This window comes from Natrix helvetica (genome assembly GCF_964273705.1).
Source record: "Natrix helvetica genome assembly, chromosome: 4".
Classification (NCBI taxonomy): Eukaryota; Metazoa; Chordata; class Lepidosauria; order Squamata; family Natricidae; genus Natrix; species Natrix helvetica.
The window spans coordinates 113,726,299-113,751,483 of record NC_138550.1 but is presented as its reverse complement, the minus strand read 5'-3'; the positions used below and the strand labels follow the sequence as shown (position 1 = coordinate 113,751,483).

At 36.0% G+C, this 25,185-nt stretch overlaps 1 protein-coding gene across 1 annotated transcript in view; it reads left to right on the top strand.

Annotated features, from left to right (window-relative positions):
* CDH7 (cadherin 7) overlaps positions 1-25,185 on the top strand; it is a 132,093-nt gene that overhangs the window by 94,139 nt on the left and 12,769 nt on the right. The window contains exons 5-10 of the mRNA XM_081950529.1: positions 2,722-2,889; positions 4,778-4,965; positions 11,698-11,951; positions 17,002-17,138; positions 17,920-18,041; positions 21,797-21,914. Coding sequence (XP_081806655.1) covers positions 2,722-2,889; positions 4,778-4,965; positions 11,698-11,951; positions 17,002-17,138; positions 17,920-18,041; positions 21,797-21,914 — 987 coding nt within the window. The remainder of the gene's footprint in view (positions 1-2,721; positions 2,890-4,777; positions 4,966-11,697; positions 11,952-17,001; positions 17,139-17,919; positions 18,042-21,796; positions 21,915-25,185) is intronic.

The window sequence follows — 25,185 nt, the reverse complement described above, 5'->3', positions numbered from 1 at the left end:
TGTGTAATGATTTTCAACGAATTTGAAATTATAAAGAAGTCTAGCCATAATTGGGTGAACACATTCTGGTTAGAATATTCTAAATTAAAAAAAAAAGCAGAAAGAAATACATCTGGATCTAGAGTTTATAAATATCAAGGATGTTACAGAAGGCCAATGCATCTTAGCTGATCATACATTTTGTCTTTTCTCAACTGGTGACATGGAACAATGGTGAGATAAAATCTTATATCTCTGCCTGCTGTACTGTATAACAATATGAAAACCTTCCTAGTTAAAGGAGAGATATTTAATTGCCCAATGCTTATCTTCATAGTTGAATGGTAACAGAACATTTGTTCTGTTCCTTTCTTCCCTCTTCTTTTAAATTTCAAAGAGTAATTACCAGTGACAAAGAGATGGCCAAATGGATAGCTCTAAAACTGCTTCAGACAATGCAGTGCTTCAGCTACTACATCAAAGTTCTCTAATTATAGTGAGTGATTTTGCTTTGTTTTATTTTTAAGATATTAGCTAATTTAGAATAGCTTCATTTAAATGCACAGCATGGCACCAGATTATTAATAGCACCAAAGATTGTACTGGGTCATTTATGGTTTGGGATTCTTAAGAAACTCATTTTGGCAGCATGGGAGTTTGGCAACAGAATGATAAATGCTATTGTTCTTCCATGTTGTCACTTTGATGGCAGAGAAAAAGGCTTTGACTACTTCTGTTTAACAAATCAGTCTCTGTGTGTGCATAGACTATAATGGAAGTAGGAAATGTAATGTCTTTCCTTGTTTTGTTGAGAGGAATTGCAACTCCTACAGTTTCTTGCCATTAGATGTTGACTGGGTTACCTAATTTTTATTAGTCCCATCTTGTTTACACTGTAGCATTGAAAAAACTCAAGACACGTGCCAGTTTGCAACATCCCCGTCATGTGATCTTATTTCTTTTTTTCTTTCCTTTTTTTTCTTTTTACAATTCACTAGAAAACCTTAAAGTAAGCAACTTTGAGTAGTGAAAATCTCAGAGATTGAGACAAAGAATTTATTTGCTGTATCCAATGACTACCTTAAAAAAATGAAATAACTTCTGTACCAGGCATAATCCATTTGAGGGCAGTAACTCATTTTACCCAAAGTATCCACACCATTGTATGGTGTGTCTCTCAGCTGTCACCGTACATTCTTGACAGAAGCTTTCAACATTATAGAAATAAAACAGTCTTTTGGAGTTTTAACACTCCAAAGTGTAAGGATTGCAAGGGCCCTTCAATATATTTTTTTCCAAAACTTCAGCCCCCGCCCCCCGCTTGTTACTATTAACTTGCAGAATATTGGAACTGTTTATTTTGAATGTTTGTGCAATAATGTATTCCCAAATCATTTGAGTGTTCAGATCTTAAATTTGGACTATTCAAATTTGGAGTTTAACAGCATGGCAGATAACTGTATGGTTTCAAGCACTGCAATTTTTCAGTTTTTAAAGAATGGGAATCTCAATGTACTTATAAGCTTCCTGAATGCTTATGGGTGGACCTTGTGTAACACAATATTGAACTAAATGAGTTATTGGCCTGACCTGACCAACACCAGAGCTCTTATATTCTTCAGCTGCATTCACAAATATAGGAATTTGGGACAGATGGAATGAAAACTTAAGTATGGCAATTTGGTAGTCCATAGTATTCATAGCAGTTCTAGTTATATTGAGAATATTCTATTTAGTTATGGGAGCTTAATTTTAAGGTGCATGAATTAAAACACAATGTATTATGTACAGTGTTAGTCTTTTAACTGGTATAGCCTATATTGGGTTGACAACCAAGCAAATCTGGGTCATTTTATGAATCATTATCTTCTTTTTCTTTCATGTTACTAAAGCAGTGGTACAACATGTTGATACGACAAAGGGAAAAATAGTTAATACCTAGGAAGTGATAATATTGACTGTATTTTGAATTTTTGGTTTTAATATTAAATTAAATCATCTACTTCTTTGTCCCAGCCCCAGTCAGTGGGATGTTTCAGGTGACCCACAATTTTTTTTTAAAAAAAGTGGTGCATATGTCATTTAAAACATAGAGAAAAGAAAGAACATTAAGTATGGGAAAGATAAATAATGTTACGGAAGAGTGAAACAAAACAAATAAGGCTAGCAAAAAAATCAGCAACAGTAAAGTAGATGTAATAAACCTGATTGGGCTGAAAAGAAGTTCTGGAGGTAAAAGGTCATATATATTGGGCAAGAGAAAGTCTCTATATAAGTGGTAGTCAACCTGGTCCCTACCACCCACTAGTGGGCATTCCAGCTTTCATGGTGGGCGGTAGGGGTTTACTGTAACTCTGCTTTATAAATTTAAAAAGTAAAGTTACTTCCCTACTTTATAAATCACCATTACTGTAGAACCGGTGGGCGGTTAGAAAATTTTGCTACTAACTTAGATACAAAAGTGAGCGGTAGGTATAAAAAGGTTGACTACCCCTGCTCCTTTGCTGGATATTTAAAATTAGCGATTGTTTAATATAAGTGGGCCTACCTAGAGTACATACTTTCTGAATGATGCTCACTGAAATACTTGATAATTTAAAGTCATGGTAGCCCAGAATTTTGTATTATGCTTTTGGGGAGGGGGAGGGGGGGATACAATGCAAATGTTGCTGCTGTATGTTCATGCTTAGTAACTGATAAGATGGTTACTACTATTTTATGTACTATTTTGGTATACTTTAGGTATTATCAAGACTGCACTTCCCAATATGGACAGAGAAGCAAAAGACCAATATTTGCTTGTCATTCAAGCCAAGGATATGGTTGGTCAGAATGGGGGTCTTTCTGGGACCACATCTGTCACTGTTACCCTGACTGATGTCAATGATAATCCTCCACGATTTCCACGCAGTAAGTTTCTATAGTGATAATTAAAGGTAATTTGCACAGTAACAAATTTATATTGGTATGGTACTTAGAATGGCTAAAATTCAGCTATTTAATGGCTGGAATTAATTTTGGACAAAGATTCAAATTATGAATTAAATTTCTTTCAGCTTCTTTAGCTGTTTCTTATAGAAAATGCTGATTACAGACAACAGCTGTTCATTGTTTTTCATATACAGAAATATAAAGATGTTATTAGTGATATAGTATATTTTTTAATAAATCCTGATAATGTAGGGTTCTTAATGTTTCCTTGAATTATCCAAATATATTTTCTTTGAGGATTCATATCTACCAATTGCCACTGAAGACGGAATGGCATGGATTTAGAGATATATGAAATGCCAATGATGATAGTAAAAGTTATTTTGGAATATAAAGCAAATATCAATTGTCACTCAACACTCTACTTTGAATTGGTTATTATCCAACAGTGTAATTCTGATGTTTGCCTTTTTCTTTTGTTTCAAAACTCCCTAATATTTGTAACAACTTATCTTTTGGAAACCCAAAAGTCTCAAAACTAGTTTTTCGTTTGAGTCTTGTTCTTATGGTCTCTTATGGAAAGAAGGGAGGGAGGGAGGGAGGGAGGGAGGGAGGGAGGGAGGGAGGGAGGGAGGGAGGGAGGGAGAGGGAAAATCAATATGGGGAAACCAGAGCTGTTTTATGGCTAAATCAAATAAGAAAAAGAAGTCTGCTTCCACATTTCAGTTATCCTATTTTTCAAAAGTATTATATTTCCCTGCTTTTCTTAATAGTCCCATTGCAAAAGAAAGTTACCTTAATGTGCAGAATATATACAAATTGTTAAAACTAGTTTCTTTACAAGTGGAAAAGAAAATGGAATTTTAATTTTTCCCCATCTTAAATTACTTAGACAAATAATAAAATGCAACAGATTCAATTTCTGGAAGTGGAAAGGTTTGTGGTGTCAGTTCCTGTTTTCTTAATCTGTAATCTGATCAATTTCAGTTTGAGCCACAAGAAAATCCAATACAGAACAAGACTAGAATTTATCTCAATTATTTGACGTGGAAAAATTGTCTCCTTAAGACACTATAGATTTATCTGTGATCCTACAAATTCATTTATTATTTTCCTTTAGTGATTTGAGGCCTATAGGAGCTAAAAGGCCATTGGAAGCAGCTTTCCCTTTGACAGAAACTTTAGGTTAGGCATTATTTTCAGCAATGCATTTGTGCATCAATATTCTCAAAGAAATGTAGACTGAATTAAAAGAGCAGAAAACATTAATGTGCCATCACAAAAGTCCATACCTTTCACCTTTTATTCCAAAAATTAAGCATAAGAGTTGATTGTGGCATTCCAGTGAACTGTCAATAAATCAACAAAAATAATCAATTGTGCCCGTTATGTAGCTTTACATAAAGTGGGGACAGATCACTATCTTTCTCATATAATTAAATCCTACTGAGGGCCCAGAGCATACAATACTACTATTGCATACTTGGCTATGTCCTCCATCCTCAACTTTCCCCTAAGGGATGTTTTTTTTTTTCCCTTTAGAGATCTTAAGAAGTAAAAACTGTTTGTGTTTATTCCTGGGAATTCCCCTTTTTAGACAGAAATTCTGGATGTTCCAGTTCCAGCCCATATGATGGATTAGGTATTTTTCCATAGTATATTTATACATGGTGCCTTTGTAGTATAGAAGAAAGGAGTAACATTGGTGAAAAGGATGCGGAGAACCCTAGATGGGCGTATGGAAACAAAATGTACTGCTTCAAAACTGCACTCATTTTATATCTACCCTTTATGATTAGCTAAAGAAGGTCATAGATTATTAGATGTACGAACCATAAAGATTCACTAATCACTTTTAATTTTATAGGATCGTACCAATATAATGTTCCAGAATCACTTCCTTTGGCTTCAATGGTGGCTAGATTAAAGGCTGCAGATGCTGACATAGGGGTTAATGCTGAAATGGAATATAAGATTGTGGATGGTGATGGCTTGGGTGTTTTCAAAATTTTAGTGGACAAGGAGACACAAGAAGGAATTATTATGATACAAAAGGTAAGATTGGTTTATTTTTGGGGGAGCTTTGGAATTCGGTAATAGATAAAGTATTTAACTAGACTATAATGTCACTAAAATGTATTTTAGTGAACAGACCAGGGGTGGGTTCCAGCTGGTACGGGCTAATACGGACTGGTACAGGCATACTGGTCGGTGAAATTTAGCGTGCCTTCTAGTACTCATTCTTCCGGAGGCCCATACTGAATTGCTCCCTCCCCTGGCCTGCCCCCCACTTGCTCACCCCACCCACACAGTCGCTGCTCGCTCGCTTCCCCCGCCTGCCCGCCCAGTTGCTGCTCGCTCACTCACCCCGCCTGTCCATACCAGGCTTGCCCCATCCACCCACTTCCTTTGCCAGAGTGGAGGATTGGAAGAAGCCCACGTGGCGCGCACTGTCTTCTCTTTGGCAGCCGCCTCGTTTCCAATGAAGGGGGTGGGGAATCCATGCAGTGGGAGGAAATCACATGGATTCCCCACCCACTTCATTAGAAACGAGGCGGCTGTCTCTCTCTCTCACACACACACCACACACCGCCACTTTCCCAGCAAGCCACCCAGCCAGGCAGGGCTCACACCAGCAGGCCGCAATAAATGAAGAGAACGCCAACCAGCATTCCCGCCTCCTTCCTTTGTGAGCCACGAGCTGAGAAACAGAGAAAACAAAGGAAACAGAGGCAACAAACAAAGGAAGGAGGTGGGGATGCTGGCTGGTGTTCTCTTCATTTACTGCAGCCGGCTGGGTGGCTGGCCGAGAAAGCGGCGAGGAGGGAGCGTCAGCCATCCTCTCTGTTTTGTTTGCAAGCTGCGGCAGCGGAGAAAGAGAGGTTTCTTTTTTGCCAGCCTCTCAGCTGATCCAGTCTCCCTTACATATGTGCCTTGCATTGCAGAAAGTGGTGTATGTGCATGACGTGCATGCCTTCTGTGGCGTGCCCAACACCTTCGGACACCCATCAGGTCATCCGCCGAGCGGCATAGAAATAGGGTTTCAGAGGGAGAGAGAGAAAGAGAGAAAGGAAGGTAGGAAGTGGGAGAGATGCACACAAAGAAGGAAGGAAGAAAGAAAGAGAAAGAAGGAAAGAGAAAGGAAGAAAGAAAAAATGAAAGAAAAAAGAAAAAAAGTTGGAAAGAGATATGAAAGAAAGAAAAAGGGAGAGAGAGAGAAGGAAGGAAGGAAGGAAAAAAAGAAAGAAAGAGAAAGAGAACTTATGACCACAATTGAGCCCAAAATTTTGGTTGCTAAGCAAGAGCATTGTTAAATGAGTTTCATCACATTTTCCAAGTTGGCCATGCCCACCCAGTCACATGACCGCTTAGCCACTCCCACAAAACAGGCCACACCTACCAAATAGGTTCTAAACAAATTTGAAACCCACCACTGGTACACACTATTTCCACTTTTTTACAATTTTACAAATGAATGAAAAGAGCAGAGATACAGGTATGCCAGGTTGCTGATCGTATTGCTGTCAATTTCAATTCTAAATTTACAAAAAAATAGACAAAGCATGTTTTATACAATCTAAGAACAAGTTGTCTAAAAACATTAAAAATGTGATTCTACATTATCGGACTCAGTTCTTTATTAGAGAATTTACTACTATTTGAATTTTAAATATTAATAAAATGAAGCAAAAGTCTAATTCAAACATGTTAACAAGATTGAGCAGTATTCAGAGATAACCCACATCACTTTGGAAATGGAAATGTGATATAAATTACATTATTTAAAATGTATCATTTTATCTGTATGAGTCTTAAAATTGTTGTCTGGAAAAGTAGATGAGGTGAAGATCTAAGGAGATAAAACTAGAAGATAGATATTAATGAAGCCTTCAAGCTTTATTCACTATACTAAAGAATTAGAGAATGCAATTGTCCCTTTAACCTTAAGGATAGTTGTTATTTGCTATTATACAGGTGAAACTCGAAAAATTATAATATCGTGCAAAAGTTCATTTATTTCAGTAATGCTACTTAAAAGGTGAAACTATTATATGAGATAGACTCATTACATGCAAAGCAAGATAGTTCAAGCCATGATTTGTCATAATTGTGATGATTATGGTTTACAGCTCATGAAAACCCCAAATTCACAATCTCAGATAATTAGAATATTGTGAAAAGGTGCAATATTCTAGGCTCAAAGTGTCCTATTCTAATCAGCTAATTAAGCCATAACACCTGCAAAGGGTCCCTGAGCCTTTAAATGGTCTCTCAGTCTGGTTCAGTAGGAATCACAATCATGGGAAAGACTGCTGACCTGACAGTTGTGCAGAAAATCATCATTGATACCCTCTATAAGGAGGGGAAGCCTCAAAAGGTAATTGCAAAAGAAGTTGGATGTTTCCGAAGTGATGTATCAAAGCACATTAATAGAAAGTTATGTGGAAGGAAAAAGTGGAAGGAAAAGGTGCACAAGCAGCAGGGATGACCGCAGCCTGGAGAGGATTGTCTGGAAAAGGCCATTCAAAAGTGTTGGGGACTTCACAAGGAGTGGACTGAGGCTGGAGTCAGTGCATCAAGAGCCACCACACGCAGACAGATCCTGGACATGGGCTTCAAATGTCGTATTCTTCTTGTCAAGCCGCTCCTGAACAACAAACAATGTCAGAAGCGTCTTACATGGGCTAAAGAAAAACAGCCGTCTACCAGGAGATTTTGGAGCACTTCATGCTTCCTTCCGCAGATGAGTTTTATGGGGATGCTGACTTCATTTTCCAGCAGACTTGGCACTTGCCCACACTGCCAAAAGCACCCAAACCTGCTTCAATGACTGTGGGATTACTGTTCTTGATTGGCCAGCAAACTTGCCTGACCTGAACCCCATAGAGAATCTATGGGGCATTGCCAAGAGAAAGATGAGAGACATGAGACCAAACAATGCAGAAGAGCTGAAGGCTGTTATTGAAGCATCCTGGTCTTCCATAACACCTCAGCAGTGCCACAGGCTGATAGTTTCCATGCCATGCCGCATTGAGGCAGTAATTACTGCAAAAGGGGCCCAAACCAAGTACTGAGTACATATGCATGCTTATACTTTTCAGAAGTCCGATATTGTTCTGTGTGCAATCCTTGTTTTATTGAGTGCATGTAATAGTCTAATTTTCTGAGATGGTAGATTTGGGGTTTTCATGAGCTGTAAGCCATAACCATCACAATTATGACAAATCATGGCTTGAACTATCTTGCTTTGCATGTAATGAGTCTATCTCATATATTACCTTTTAAGTTGCATTACTGAAATAAATGAACTTTTGCACGATATTCTAATTTTTTGAGTTTCACCTGTACGTATCTCAAACCCATATTTTAGTTGCAGTAATCCAAAGACTAACTCAATGATAATTAGTATCAAAGTACATGAATTATTTTTAATTCAAAATTTAAATAGAAAAATGTTTATGGAATAGTATCCTTATATTATAACCCAGAGTATTGCTTTAATTTGAATTTTACTTTGATATCTATCCTAGGATGTTACAATAATACTACGTACAAGGAAATCAATACAATGCTTATTTTAGATCAAATTTGTTAAATCAGCAATTGAGTCTGAAAGGCCCATCAACCAAATCAAGCTAACCTCTCCTTTTCTTCAGTCAGCAGTACTTGGTGCAGTGAAAAAAATGGTACCTATTTCTACTGATCAGCAACTATATGAAAATGCTTTGCCATTGCTTCCTTTCTAGGGTTGAGAGGGTGATTTTTCCAAGGTTACCCAGCCGGTTTTGTGCCAAGATGGGACCAGAAACTGGTCTCCCAGTTTCTAATCTGATACCTTAACCACTACAATAAACTGACTCTGATTATTATGATATGATATTGAATCATATCAGCCCATCTCATAAAAATAACTCTAGGTAGAGTAGAATGATTAAAACAAAAAGCACAACAAAAATACCATGATGGCTCCATCTCTCTCAAATCACGTCAGCAGCAGCAGAGCATGCTTTACCTCCTGGCCCAAATGCCTGTGGAAACAGCCAGGACCTTATGGAAAGCTAACAGGGAAGAGGCCATCTGGATTTTCAGAGTGGTACTGTTCTTAGGGCAGGCACTGTCTCGTGAAGACCTATCTACAAGGTGCAAAAAGATAGCACTGTTTGATAAAAAGGACTGAGCACTCTGTTCAGGAGAGAAATGCTACCGGTTTGAACTGATTCACCCGAACCAATAGTAAAAAAAAAAATGTTACCAGCTGGGGCAAACCGGTATTTCCAGTGATCAGCTGTGACGCACGATTTATATTAGCTAGAATCGTCAGATTTCCTGCTTTCTAGCTAATCTAAATCGCGTGGCACAGCGGATTCTTCCCCATCACTGTTCTACTTACCTTTGCAGACTCAGAAGGCTTCAAAATGTTCCTTTTTTGGCACTGCGTGGGCGTGCCTCAGGTGCACACGCACGCAAAGCGCACCCTCAGTAGCAAACTCACTGAACCAGTAGCAGACTTCAGAGGATTTCACTGCTACACTCCATTTCTGCTGGATATGGTGGAACAAGCAAAAACAAATGGAGTGTGGAAAGCATTTGGAATGTTTTCAATAGCAGCCACCAAATAATTTGTTGAATATGAAAGTGCCCTAGATGAGCAGTTGTCAAATGACTATACAGTAGCTAGAATAGAATGGATATTTATGCATTTCATTATTTGACACCTATGAACTTAACTAAGAAACTTGTAGTGGAATCTTTTAATGGAGTTGGAACAGTCCCTGTGATGAATCGATATATTACATTAAATATGTTAGAAGACATGTATAATAGTAGTTATAAAAACATATAGTAGTTATAAAAAATAACTGTATTTATGTCTGATTTAAACAAATTAAAAGCTACAATAAAGGTGTGACATCATGATCATAATTTACTATAGTATTAATGAATAAGATTGTGATGAAGCATCAAATTAGGATTATGCACAAAATGGGAAACATTTTACGTTAAGTTACGAACAAAACAACCCCCCACTTGCTTACATGTTTCTTAAGAGCATTCTAAGTTTAGTGTATCCTTTAAGAACAAAAACTTGAAATGGTTCCGTATTTTTTTTCTGTTTTAAAACTAAAGTCTCATTGCAAAAGTGTCTCAGAACACTTGAAAAGAAAATTTTCTGTATCAAGACTGAAGGTCTACTGAGTTTGAAATAGCCTTTGCCTCCCTGACCCCTTTATTGTTCAGTATATTAAAGTTCACCACCTTGATTTCATGTGTTGTGCTCTGTCTTCTATATAGAGCTCTTGAAAGAGGAAGAAAAATATCTAAGAGAATGGTATTCTTTTCTGAAGTGATGAATCTTCATATTTTGCGATGATACTGCACTCTGACTGCTTTCTAATGGATTGAGTCATTAAGTGGGTTTTATGATTAGCATTTCAGATATTAAAATAAGTATATTCATTTTAATAACAATAGTATTTGGATAATTTTCAAGACCTTTCCAGATAGTGTACATCAATCCCAGTAATAATAAGAGATAAGATTATCAGCATGACACACCCTTTTCTGATTCAAAAGAGGGGGGGAAATGTTACTCAAAATAGGAAATTATAGGTATGGCACATTTCATTTCATTCCCTTTGTTTATATTACAAGCTTGTCTGCTTCATATCTACTTCCAACACATGGTAGTAGAAGCATAGAAGAGCATATTTGCATAATCAGGCTAACAAAAAAGAATAATTCACATAGTTTAGATTTGCTTCCATATTAGTGGCAGTGCTAAGAGATGATACTAGAATCTTAAAACTCTAAACAAGGTATCCACAGTTATTGGCAAGGCATGTAGGTCATGGGGGTAAATCAGCATGTGCAGGCACATCCACAAGAAACCATAGAGGTTGGTGCCTGTCTTTTCTTAATGTGCTCAATGACCGTGAACTGAAAAAGCAAGCTGTCAAACAACTGAATCTGTGTTCTCGGATTTGACCTTCTCTGTCATGCAACTATCCTTGTCTGTTTCTTCCATTATAACATTCTGAATTTCAGTAACAGCGATCGGCATTCTTAATCAATCTAATTTTCATGTTTGATTCTGAGATTAGCAGTATTTCAATCAGTTTCCATGCAGCTGATTCATATCGTTCGTATCCAGTTCTGCATATTCAGAAAATACTATTATGCATGTAATTATTCATTAATAGTGTTTGGAATCTAATTACTAATTTGCCCATCCCACACAAAACAAACTCGCAGGTATGTAGAAATAGAGGAAATCACCAGGTAGTAATAAGAATACATAATATTGGTTTGATTATTTCAAACCAACATATCAGAAAATGAATGATGAAAACAAATGCAATTTACTTATCAGCGCAAACTATTACCTACTTTATGTAATACGATTATATCATCATGCAGCCATTTTAATGGAAAGTTTCCCCTGTAAGAATTTCTAGAGGTTGGGAATTTCTATAATGCACCATAATCCTTTACATTGATAGGACATTCATTAGTTTGATGGATATGGGACTGAAAGCAGCAGTATTCATCTTGGAAATACATCCAGTTCACCCCAGTTCTCTCCAGCATAAACTTCTCAATACCATATTCAAGCATCTTGAATTGATTGCAAAAATTTCATTTGGAATTGTAAAAACTTAGTTTACATAAATTTTCTTAGGTCAGTTGGAAAGACTGACATTTTTGCATACAAAGATGGGAGAAACCTGTATATTCTTGGGTAGTCATAAATCAAAGACTTTGCTAATTGAACTTTGCCATTTTTAGGAGCTGGATTTTGAAACAAAGACCAGCTACACGCTGAGAATTGAAGCAGCAAATAAGCAGGTAGATGCCCGCTTCTTAAGCCTTGGACCATTCAATGATGTGACAACAGTCAAGATTATTGTGGAGGATGTAGATGAGCCACCCATGTTTAGTTCACTTTCGTATAGCATGGTGGTATCTGAAGCAGCCAAAGTAGGCACTATTATTGGTACTGTAGCAGCCCATGATCCAGATGCATCTAACAGTCCTGTCAGGTAATTTAATAGCTCATTTCCATTTTTGTTTGTTTGCTTGTTTTCAGTGTATTCTTTTCATTTATTCCTGTTATATGTTGCTTTTCTCACAGGAGTATTTGCGAATATGAAACCTTGGTCAGTTCAGTTGGAGGGATATTTCTATTTCGTCCCTTTATTTTCTTCCTTCATAATCCCAAAGTTGGAGAATTCTTCAGGAATTGGGGCAGTGCTCTAAAATATATCTCCGAAACAGCCACACACATGCACCCACAATCACACATATGCAGAGAAAGAGAGGTGGGGGGGGAGGGATGAACATCCATGTGTGTGAGAGAGAGAGAGAGAAAGAGAGAGAGAGAGAACATGACCGTGATTTGATCAACTGAAACAAGGTTCCATTTCACTTTAAAATTGTGCACAAGTATATTAACAAGGACCGTGTGCAGGAAATACCAAAGATCTTTATAAATGTGCAGTTCACTAAATTGTTAAGAGGCGGAAGCAGCTAAATCTGCATAATATTAATTTGCTTTTCTGTTGTAATTGCAAATAGGTTTGATTCTTTGGGGCACAGCAATTTATAAACATTTGAATAGGTAAATACTACTACATCAGTATTCTAGGCAAAATGCAATGGTTTGTGGCATTTGTATAATACAGAAAGAGGAACAACATGCATCGTAAATGAAATCTGAGGAAAATATTCCACAGATGACAAGAATTTCTCATTATCCACAAACCATAGCTTTTGTTCTCTCTAAATTATACGAGCCGCTATTCAGAAACAGACTATTTCTAGAAACAAAATCAGTCCTGGATATTGCTTCAGTATTTATTCTTCAAAAAAAATCCATATGTATATGAATATGTATATCTATAGTGTGTGTGATGTCCTTATTTTGTGTGTGAATTTTAGTTTGTGATATTAGATTGGCTGGAAAGGAACTTCTTCAAAATAATTTAACTCAAAGTACTGTTGAATGTAAGAGCAGAAAGGGTCTGATAGCTATGCAATTGTAACTTAGAAATGGCAGGTTCTTACTTCATTTGAGCCAAAACTGAAAACGATAAGCACAAAATGCTTGAAACAATGTTATTACATTACTTATAATCAGTTGAATGTTTCTCAAGAAAATACACAAATGGCTTCCATTGTGACTGTTTATTAGCAATACTACACAATGGTAGAGTTATTAACTTAAAGGGTTAAAAGCTGACCAGAAATTAAATTCCATCTACCTGTACCTCTCAGGAATGATTATATTATCAGATGACCAGCAGTATCTCTGGTGCTGACCATGAAGCTTTTTTACAAGTTTGGCATTCCTGGCCAAATATTAGAATACATTCACAAGATATAACATACACACAGGCACTAAAATGAAACAGATAAATGTACTATTGTTGCAGAAACACTATTGGAATTCTAGCAGAAAAATAAAAATAATTAATTTAGGCAGGAGGTAACATCCCAGCTTTCTGCAAACTGATTTAAATTGGTTAATCAGTAAATGAAACTTTTTAAAAAAATTATCCTTAGTGGGAGAATTTAAAGCAAGCCAAACCATACCAATTAAACATATGCACAACAAATTCCTCTAAAATAAAATAATTCAGCAAAGCACTCATGATTCAGAGGATGTGGGCAAAGGATATTAAAGCTTTGTAGGTATATAGAACATATGATTACAGTCTTGTATGTACTTATGGGAATTCAAATCCAGCACATGTGGATTAGCAATTATGTTATCCATTTACTGCATGTTACCTCGCTCAATGTACGTTTTTGACAAAATTTGAACATTTTCATTAATAATTCACAAGCTCAAAATAAATGAGGTTATGAATTACTATATTAAAACCCCAAGAGCACTGTGTTGCTTACATGATACTGCTTAAAGAAAGAGTAGCAAAAATCAAATCAGAATGCTGTTACCAAAACCAGAATATCTCAAGTAATTTAGTCTCTCTAGGTCACAGGTGTCAAACTCACTGCGTAACATTGCCATCACGACATTTTGTGATGTTTTTCCCATTCTCAGAGCTGGGACGGGCATGGCCTGCACATGATGTACCTGGACCGCAGGCCACCAGTTTGACCTAGATGATAGTATACATTTTAACAGCAGCATTTCGGATAATAGTTATACATTTGAGACAGAATGATATAAAGCTTCTGTGATAACTAATCTGTTAAAAACGATCAAAAATAAAATCGTTCTGCAAGATTCAGAAGCCCAGACAGAATATACTCTAGATTGGAAATTAATGTTATTTCATAAACTCTTTATATTTTTGGAACCCAATCTTTCTGTTTTGTAAAATAAATTTTAGCAGTAGCAATAGCACTTAGACTTGCATGCTGCTTCACAGTGTTTTACAGCCCTCTCTAAGTGGTTTAGAGTCAGCATATTGCCACCAGCAGTTTGGGTCCTCATTCTTCCAACCTTGGAAGGATGGAAGGCTGAGTCAACCTTTAGCCATTCAGAATTGAGCTCTTGGAGCGAGCAGTGATTTAGCCTGCAGTACTGCATTCTAACCACTTTGCCACCACCACTTTTTAGTTTTAACATTAGTTATGGTTATATATTTTTTTAAGTTTTATAAGCTATCATCTAATGTCCTCATTTTTTTTCAAATTTAATTCTAATTGCTAATAGTTGCTCATTAGTCTCTTTTGGTTTGTAATTATGTGGCCTTAGAGGGAAAAAGTAGCATGCACTAAATGATTCTAGATCCACATAACTAGAGAAAAGATAGCTGTTTAAAATAAATAGACAAACCAAATATAGACAATAAACAGCAAGAGAGGTTGCAAAACAGGAGGATTGTAGAACTTTTTTTTGCAAATTTTCAATGCAAGTTATTGTAAGAATTCAGCTGCCCCAGTTACTTTTCTGAAATGTTCTTTTTAAAAACTGCAATAATTGTAAGAAAAAAAATATGACAAAGGCTTAGTGTTAGCTATGCTAGCCAGCTTGTTAATTATCTCGCTCTACATTCCAATCTGCCTTTTTTAAGTCCAGAAAGATCAATATTTATTGTTTCACATAAAAAAATATCACTTTCTTGAATCTTCAAATTATATTTGTGACTGATCCACTGATGTACGTAGATTTCCATATAAAACAGGGGTGTCCAAACTTGGGAACTTTAAGACTGTGGACTTCAACTCCCAGAATTCCCCAGCCAGCCATGCTGGCTGTGGAATTCTGGGAGTTGAAGTCCACAAGTCTTAAAGTTCCCAAGTTTGGACACCCCTGATATAAAACATCAACTGGATGGCTTCTACCTGCAACCAATTTCATCTCCTAACTCTGAAATGTCCATCCTTTTGGTCAACACTGAACTGAATTATTTGTTTAGACCTATATCTACTTAAAGTCATTTTATTTGATTAGGAATAATTTTGGCAGAATGTGAAAATTTTGTATGTGAATAGAAGCATATTCTTTTTTAAACCATGGTTTTTGCAATATTCCATTTTCTGTCAGGATTGTTGAACTAGCTGATGAAAGGTTTACATTTCTCTGCCATTTATATCTCCCATTGCTGCATAGCCAAAAGAGGTGAAAATTCTGAAATGATAACTTCATTAAAATTAGTAAAGTTCTGGAACTTAGATGACAGAGGCACATCTCTCTCTCTCTCTCTACTCATTTGTTTTAATCAATTACAGTGCTGTTGCCATCCTCCTAAATTACCCCTTTCTTTCACTTACTCACTTTCCCGATGAACTTAAATCAAATTATGGATTCTGTGTAAAATTCTAGTTAAGTCATTTACTCCACTACTGTTTAAATCATGCCACAAGCTCTTTGTCATTCTTGAAGTGCTGCCCTGCACACCAAAAAGCTTTATGTAGAATGATTCATACTACCAGTTTGTGAGAACTCTGATTTTTTACTTTTATTGTGATGGCAGGAATATGATTTAGAGTTATCCTATTATCCTGTCAACATACCCAAGTCTGGAATCATTTGTAATGAATCTCAAAGGATGTGGCTGTTTGCAATGAGGGTAACCAAACCTGTGAGCATTGGATAATCTCTCTGCATTCTTTGCTGTTTATTTTTGCTTTGAAATTTTCTTCCAAAAGAATTTGGAGGAAGAAAGAGAGTGTGTTTAAGTCAAAGGTGTTCAGTGATAAGAGCCTGAGTTTGTATGATGACAATCAAACTCCAGGAGCAAATGTGATGATATGTAATACCTGATCTGCTCTCTGATTTCTTTATCCATCCTTTTTATGCCTCTAAAATATTTTTTAAACCATTACATCTCACTGTGCAAGCTCTGATGGAAATGGAATAAATTAAATACAAATGGCTGCTTTCCAGATCTATTTTATGTCATGGTTATATTCACATGTAGAGTATCCCCTCTCACCCATCCCCCAAAACCCTTGCTGTATCCAGGAATTAAATAACAGAAAAGGCAAGAATATACCTGTGACCTCCCTTAACAAAACCATTATGAAATATAGGGTTTAAATTAACACAGTGCATTTTACAGAAGCAGATAACACAGTATAATGTACTACCTTAGTTTAGGAAGACAATAAAACATCAGATTCAAAAAATAATTTAGCTGAAGAGGGAAAATAATAAAAACTCTTTCACCTTAATGTGAAATCAATAAAACATTTTTAAAAATGTACAATTATATATGTATGTATGTATGTATGTATGTATGTATGTATGTATATGTATATGTATATGTATATGTATATGTATATGTATTTGTGTTACAACCCCTGGTATGACTACATACCAGGGGTTGTAAATACATATCTATTTCCCTGTAAATACATACCTATTTCCCTGGCTCAACTGATAAGGAACAGAGCCCGTGGCTTAGTGGCTAAAACTCCTGCCTAAGATATATACAGCCCGGGTTCTAATCCCAGTAAGGGTATGGCTAGCTGATGAGAGCTAATTAGCTCGAAATAGATCTATACTAGTCTCCCTTTATTTATTTATCAGTACAAATATAACACACACACACACACACACACACACACACACACACATATATATTCATCAAAATTTTGTTTTTATCTTTCATCCAGGTATTCAATAGATCGAAATACAGACTTAGAAAGATATTTCAATATTGATGCCAACACTGGGGTTATTACCACAGCAAAGACATTGGACAGAGAGACAAATGCTGTTCATAATATTACAGTTTTAGCAATGGAAAGCCGTAAGTTGCCATTTTTTTAAAAAATAGAAGTTTTATAAAGTGTTGATTTTCACTGTATTAGCTAATCAAGTTTGAATCTTTTTTTTCTAAAACCCATGTCAATAGAAGCTTCTAGTTATAAACTATGACATACAAAAAGTTAATATTTATTCTATTCCTTGATAATTCTATGTATATTAAAGTACTTCTGTGTATCATAGGATAAAATATGTGTCCGCTGTTTTAGAAAGAGCTCTACTGTAATGTTTTTTTTTAAAATGCAAACTGCAGTAACCATTTTTATGGATTCAGAGAAAAGAAATAGATTGGTTAATAAATAGCATTAAAAGGACACTGCAGATTTGATTGATCATGTAAACCTTTGGAACCCTAGAATTATATTTGACTTATATTATGGATAATAGAGGTTCATTAGTCAACTGCTACTGCAAATTGGAATTTACTGTGTCTAACTACTATGTCAATACCTATATCTTAGTTTAAAAGAGTAGCTTCATTAGATTCTGCTGGTGATGACTGAAACTATCAAATGCAACAAGCTTCATCATCCAAGTTTATTCCTTTGCCTTTATCTAAAATAGTAAACTAGAGGTAGTGCAAATAAAAGCAGAACATATCTAACGAGTCATTGATTTGTTGAGATATTGCAATTACTGCATTTTGTCACTTTTTTTTCCACTGACAATTTCATTTTGTTAATGCAGTTATACAGAATATATTAGATACCTGCAGAATTGGTTTATGATAAAGAATAATAATTCCTTTTTGTTCTTTTTATCAGAAAACCCTTCACAAATTGGGAGGGGATACGTGGCCATCACTATCCTGGATATTAACGACAATGCACCTGAGTTTGCTATGGATTATGAAACAACAGTCTGTGAAAATTCAGAACCTGGCCAGGTGTGGATTTATATTCAAAACAGCTTGATGATATTTTCTGCAAAACAGTGATTTGATTTACCGCGAGTTAAAACATAATCAATTCAATGCAGTAAAACTGACATGTTGATTTGAAGCTAAATAAGCATTAATTAGGTCTGAAACCTTTATCATCCAAGATCCCACTACAGAAATGCACAGGTGAATCTACACTACAGACTGCTTTGAACATCATCTAGACTTCTTAACCAATGAAAATAACCCATTTCCATTCATTTAGACATATCCCTATAGGAATACAACATTTCTGGTTTCTATTTTATACAATGTTTCCAGTTCATACAACACTTCCTGGGAAGTTGAAGGACACGTCAAAATTGTTAGACCACCCTTTCTCAACAAGTGCCCTGGAGAACATTAGGATCCTATGAGAAACTTCTAGGAATTCCACAGGATTTTTGGGAGGAGTAGGAGCCTTAATTATCTTTAAAGTTTATGAAAAGCCAATGCAGTGCTAGGCTTATTAACAGAGGGATAGAATCACCATGATATAAAAAAGATGTTGAGACTATAGAAAGAGAAGAGCGACAAAGATGATTAGAAGACTGGAGACTAAAACATATAAAGATCAATTGCTTGAACTGGATATGTCTAGTTTAATGAAAATGAAGACTAGGGATGACATGATAGCAGTGTTCGAAGGCATTGCCATAAAGAGAGAAGGTCAACCTGTTCTCCAAAGCACCTGAAGGCATGACAAAAAGCAACAGATGGAAACTAATCAAGGCGAAATACAATCTAGAACTAAGGAGAAATTTCCTGACAGTTAGAACAATTAATCAGTGGAACAACTTGCCTCCAGAAGTTGTGAATGTTCCAACACTGGAAGTTTTTAAGAAGAGATTGGACATCTATTTGTCTGAAATGGTATAGGGTTTCTTGCCTGAGCAGGGGTTGACACAAGAAGACCTCCAAGGTCGCTTCCAACACACTTATTCTGTTATTACTGTCAGTCACCCAGAGTTGTTTTTATGAGATGAGCAGCCATGTAAGTTTAATTTACTTTATTTTACTTTATTGTCATTGCACCTCCTACAATGAAATTAAATGCAATCTTCAGTGTACATTATACATAAAAAATAAAATAAAAACTTATACATTCTATACATTTACTTGAAAACCCCTGATATTGCATTAATATTGCACTATAGAGTAGAATTCAATATAGTTACTGCTATGGTATAGAAGCTGTTTTTCAGCCTATTTGTCCTTGTTTTTATTGTCCTGTACCGTCTGCCAGATGGTAATAGTTCAAAAAAAAAAACACTGTGCCGAGGATGAGATGGATCTTTAAGAATGTTTTGAACTTTCTTTATAGTGGGAGCTATAAAGCTCTTCCAAAGAGGGGAGAAGGCAACCAATGAGTCTCTAGTGATGTCCTATCTGCCACTGTGCAAATCATACACAGATGCAGTAAGTTAAAATACTCTCTATGGTGCAGTGGTAGAAGGTCACCAGTAGTTTTTCATTCAGTTGCTGTTTCTTGAGAAGTCTCAGATAGTCTAATCTCTGTTGGGCCCTTTTGACCAGTGCTGCAATGTGAGAGCCCCAGGTCAGATCTTCTTTTATGATAACACCCAGAAACTTAAAACTAGCCCCTTTCTCCACTTGATCTCCATTGATAACCAAGGGTTGGATGTCTGATCTATTCCTTCTATAGTCCACTATAAGCTCCTTGGTCTTATTGGTGTTAAGGACCAAGTTATTGTCTCCATACCACAAAAGCAACTGGTCCACCTCATCTCGATAGGCAGACTGATTCCCCCCCTCCCCCCGAGATAAGTCCCACCACTGTCATATCATCTGTATCACTGTTGTATCATAAGACACTGTTGTATCCTCATCTTTTCTGCATACATACAAGATCGGAATTGGGGAAAAATAAGTTTTTCAGTTTCCCGTGCCATGCAAGCTAGTCCTTGCATCGTTGGGAATTTTGACTTGTGGGAACATAGCTGCCCACATGCTGCTTTGCTGTGGGAAACCTTATGAAATATGGATTGTGTAGGCTAGAGTGAATTGTATTGTGAATGTATGCAATTTTTAGTAGACTTCCATGAGACTTGAAAACTATTTAAAGGGATCCTCCAGGATAATAAAGAACGGCTGCTCTACAGCATTGTTTCTCAGCTTCAGCAACTTTAAGATGCATGGGCTCTAACTCTGGAAATCCCTGGCCAGGATGAGTGATGTGCTGGAGTAGTGTCCTAGAGAGTCCACTTCAAGAAAAGATGACTAAGAGGAAGATTACGTAGAATCAGGACAAATAGCAACATTTACATGAGGCTACAAGCATACTCCACAATTTTTGATCTGTAGTCTCCACATCTTTCCATTTAAGATTGATGTTTTCAGGTCTTGACTGATCTTTAAGTGAACTAAATTAATGACTGCAGTTATTATTACTTATAATGTACTTATAGTTTATTTTATTATTTAAAAATACACTTTGCATGGAATTTTTGGAGGGGCACTCGGGTTCCACCAAAGCTTTTAAGGACTATACATGAATCTCAAGGTGTCCTCCTGTCATGCGGAAAAGCAAGTCTGCAACATACATTTGAATCAGCTCTGTTATTATGTCTTGGGAAAATAAGTAAGTGTCAGGATAACAGAGTTCAAATATTTGAGTTTGTGTGAAGTCCTTTAGGCAAAAAGTTAAGCTTTCAGTTTGATGGACTATTTGCAGCTTCTTTAGAAAAGATTTCGTTGGCCGACAGTATTATTTTTTCCTCTTAAAATTCATTAAAATCACTGAACCCATCAAAGCTATCATTTCCCCTATTTGTTTCTTTTAAAAATAATAATTTAATCTACTCTCTGGGCCTTTGAAATGATAACATTGCCCAAAACAATGTGAATTGGATTTTAAAGTATTTTCAGGAAAATACTTTCCCTCAAAAGCAATAAATGGGCCAGATTACACATTAGAATAACAACATTAAAATGTGTGATATAGTATGAATCGAAATTAAATTTATAAATTTATTATTATATTAATAAATTATAATTTCATTATCCAATAATGTGTGTGTGTATGTGTGTGTGTGTGTGTGTGTGTGTATTTGTGTTACAACCCCTGGTATGCCTTTATTTATTTATCAGCACAAAAATATATATGGAAATTGCCTCTTTCTAGAAACCCTTTCAAAACGTTTTTGTTGTCTTTTGTTCAAAAAAAATTGTAAAAGATCAACCACTTGGAGCCAATTTCAAGAAATAAATTCTGCCTGAGGAAGTGAAATTTATTTTACTGATATATTATGTTTTAGCAAGAGATTAATTGACTGCAGCAGTGGTTAGAGTGCAGTACTGCAGACTACTTCTGCTGACTGCTGGCTGGTTGCAATTTGGCAGATCAAATCTCACCAGGCTCAAGGTTGACTCAGCCTTCCATCCTTCTGAGGTGGGTAAAATGAAGACCCAGATTGTTGGGGTCAATATGCTGACTCTGTAAACCGTTTAGAGAGGGCTGCAAAGCACCGAGAAGCGGTATATAAGTCTTATTGCTATCATGTTATTTTCCAGCAAGGAGAGGTGTTAAAAAAATACTTCAATACACATTCTGAAAAGTACTTTTAACAAAAATACATTTGAGGTCATATTAATATTTAAATTTTCTCTATGAGTAATTATGTATTCTTAATACAAAATAATTACATTGTAATGAAAACAAACTAAGATCTGATATGAAGATGATATTTTCCCCTCCTTAGATCATTCAAAGAATCAGTGCCATTGACAGAGATGAGCCGCCTAATGGTCATCAGTTTTCCTTCAGTTTGGTAGGAGATGCAACAAACAACCATAACTTCACATTACAAGATAACAAAGGTAAGGTATCAATCACAGTTCTAGCCTAAGGTCATTTCAGAACAAACACGCTACCACTCTAATTTCTTCACTGACTGACTGTCATCTAGACAACTTCTTTGTCAGGAAAAACATTAATTAAAAGCAATCAGACCTCATAGTGATTTCTTATCTATAGATCATCTGTCAAGGAAAAAAAAGGTGTTAGTTAAATCATTTCACTCTTTGAGCCAAAGAGATGGGCTTCAAATCCTTTGTTAAACTAATTATTTTCACTTTTTTCTTTTCTTTTTTTCTAAATGAAATTATACTTCAGAGCATTAACGTTACTGGGCTTCAGATTTAGATGTAGATTTTTTTATTTTTTATCCTGCAAATTATTTAAGGCAGCAAACATACCTAATACTCCTTCCTCCTCCTATGTCCCCCATAACACCACACCTATGAGTTAAGTCAGGCTGAGAGAGATTGACTAACCCAAATCACCCAGCTGGTTTCTGTGCCTGTGGCAGGACTAGAACTCATGGTCTCCTGGTTTCTAGCCAGGTGCACTAATCACTAACCAAATTGCTTTCATTTATAGGCTCCAGAAATAAAAGAAGTAAACTTTTAAAAACTTGTAAAAAATAGTTTCTCACATATCCCTTGCAATATATGTGTCACATCGATCATATATTGGAGGCAAGAGCTAAAACCTCCACATTTATGGCTATTAATGTCATTTCAGTCTCCTGAAAATATTCCTGATGGGTACAGATTAGTATTGTTTTGCAAAGTTTCAATCTTGTTTTATTGTTTTATTCATTTTTAATATTGGATTCTGAAGAAAAATCCTGGAGGAAACATTTTGTCTCAGCCATGAGGCAGCTGTCGGTAAAAGAATGTGATTAACTCATTCTCCAGAAACATATTGGTTCTTGGCCTGTAAATGATGTTTGGAAGGAGAAAAATCCTTGTAGTTTGCAATTGATTCCAGGGTTATTGACGTTCCAAGTTTAGTAGACTAAGGCTTACCACCCTATCAAGAATGCAGGTGTTCTTTTCCCCTTTTGCTTATACTGTATATCTTTCTTGCTCTATTGTACTATGTTATCACGCTGTCCTTTTGATCCCTCTCATTGAACTTTCCCTGTCAATTCTTCTATTGTTATTAGGCATTCCATATCAGTTATACTTCTGTTTTGATACTTCAGACAACTGGAGTTGTTCTTCAAACTAGACAACCTGTTCATTTTCTGTCTTAAAGATGGACATGTTTTGGATGATGAGGAGCCACACTCAACATTTTTTGAAAAGAACTTCTTTAAGGGTCAGCTATGGCCTTTGGATATGTCCCCATCCTTCCCTTAAAATAGAAGGAAAACTTATCACCAATGTGGCATTTTAGACAATGCTTTGGATCTGGTTTTAGGATTATGTTCAGCCCAGCACTAAAATCTTCTACTCAACACATTGCACCGTATAAGAGCAAGGATGTATATATTCCATATGTGCTATTTATTTGTTGGTAGAAGACTGTGTTTATTTTTAGAAAATATCCTCACATGCAGTTTTACAATCCATCACATGAGGATTATAGTTAAAAAATATATGCCTACTATAATTGAATATATAATACAAAGTCTTCCAGAAATAAGATATATTTTAGTTTTAAAATGTTAAAACTGGGAGGTTTTTTTACAAAAAAACATTATCCACCTGTTATTAAAATCATTACCTATTTTCGTATCTAAACTGAAATCTTTGCTATGACCTCATTTGAAGAGCTTAGATATGTTCCATTATCAAAATTAATTGTTCTTGTATCTGCTTAGCCCTGATCCTGAAGATTGAAAATCAGTTCAGTGTAATATTTCTTTGATTTATGTATCATTTTTAAGAGTAGTTTTCAAATATAAATCAGGTGCCATTTTATTATTAGATTCCAAATGCAGTTCTTTAAATAGATAGCAATGTAATTTTTGTGTGAAGGACAAATGAATATTCAAAATTTGCATTTCTAATTCATTTGCACTCATTTTAATTTTTGAGATATATTTTCACATTAATGAATCATCTTCTGATAGATGTTCTTCTGACTACATAGATTGATTTTTTACATTTTAATTTATACTCAGATTTGTGACAACAATGTATTTTCTCGAGTTTATTAAATATTGATTATGAACTGATATGCATATTTTGTTTTAAAAGCCATTTCACATTTCAAACATAAACCATGAATAGCAAGCATGGTTTCATATAGTATTTTATTGGCAATGTCCAGGACCTTGAACTGAATCTTTGAAACAAACCATAACACCAGGGTTTTCACAATATTATTAAGCACGAGGATGGCTCTATTTGGTACTAGCTAAAGTTTCTTTGTGGTTTCAAGGGCTGCCCCATGTTGAGTAAATTGCACTAGTACAAATACAAGTAGCAAGAGCATAAATGACCATCTTCAGTCTGTACTTTTCTAGATAAGACCACAACTACTTGGCAGAAGCTCTTCTGGACATAGTATCCACAGCTTCGCCAGCCTAAACCTGGAATCCAGGAGGATCCCTTGACTGTAAGCCAGCACTTTCAGGGGAGTGAAACTTCCAAGAACAGCCAAAGTAGATTATGAACCAACAACCATTCTCTGTTGCTTCGATTGAATCTGATGCTGTATAAATCTGACTCATCAGCATATCATCAATATATTGATGATACTTCACTCCATCCCAACAGATGATCTCATCCATGTAGATGAGGAAGAGAAATAAGCCCTGGAAACCTCATATTGACCTTTCCTCCTCAGGAAATGGGTGGAACCATGGCCAATAGTCCCTCCCAATTCTAAATCTCACTGACAGCCAGAAATATGCTGTTATTCACAGAACTGAAAGTTGAAAAATTTCTAGCAGGGCAATAATGGTTGCTTTTCCACCATACACGGCCAATTACAGGACAACAGGGAGGGCAACTTAGGGAGTTTCTGACTCATTCCTGGCTTACACTCCTACTGCCTATCACATAGTCCCTTTCTTCCAGAATCTTTGCATTTGCTTGTCTACCACTTTACCCTAACCTAACCAAGAAGGAACTTTGGATATAGGACAATAGTCCATCACTGTGGATCTAAGCCAGATTTCTTGAAGAGACAAACTTTTCAACATTACTGGAACATTCCTTTAAAAAAAAGGCGTTGGCACGACTGTCCAAAATCCAATCTGCATTTTCTTCTTTGGCAGCTTTTAACTTGCCCACAATATGGAGAAAAGAAGATGGACTTATAAATAGATTTGTTTTATAACATATTTAAGGT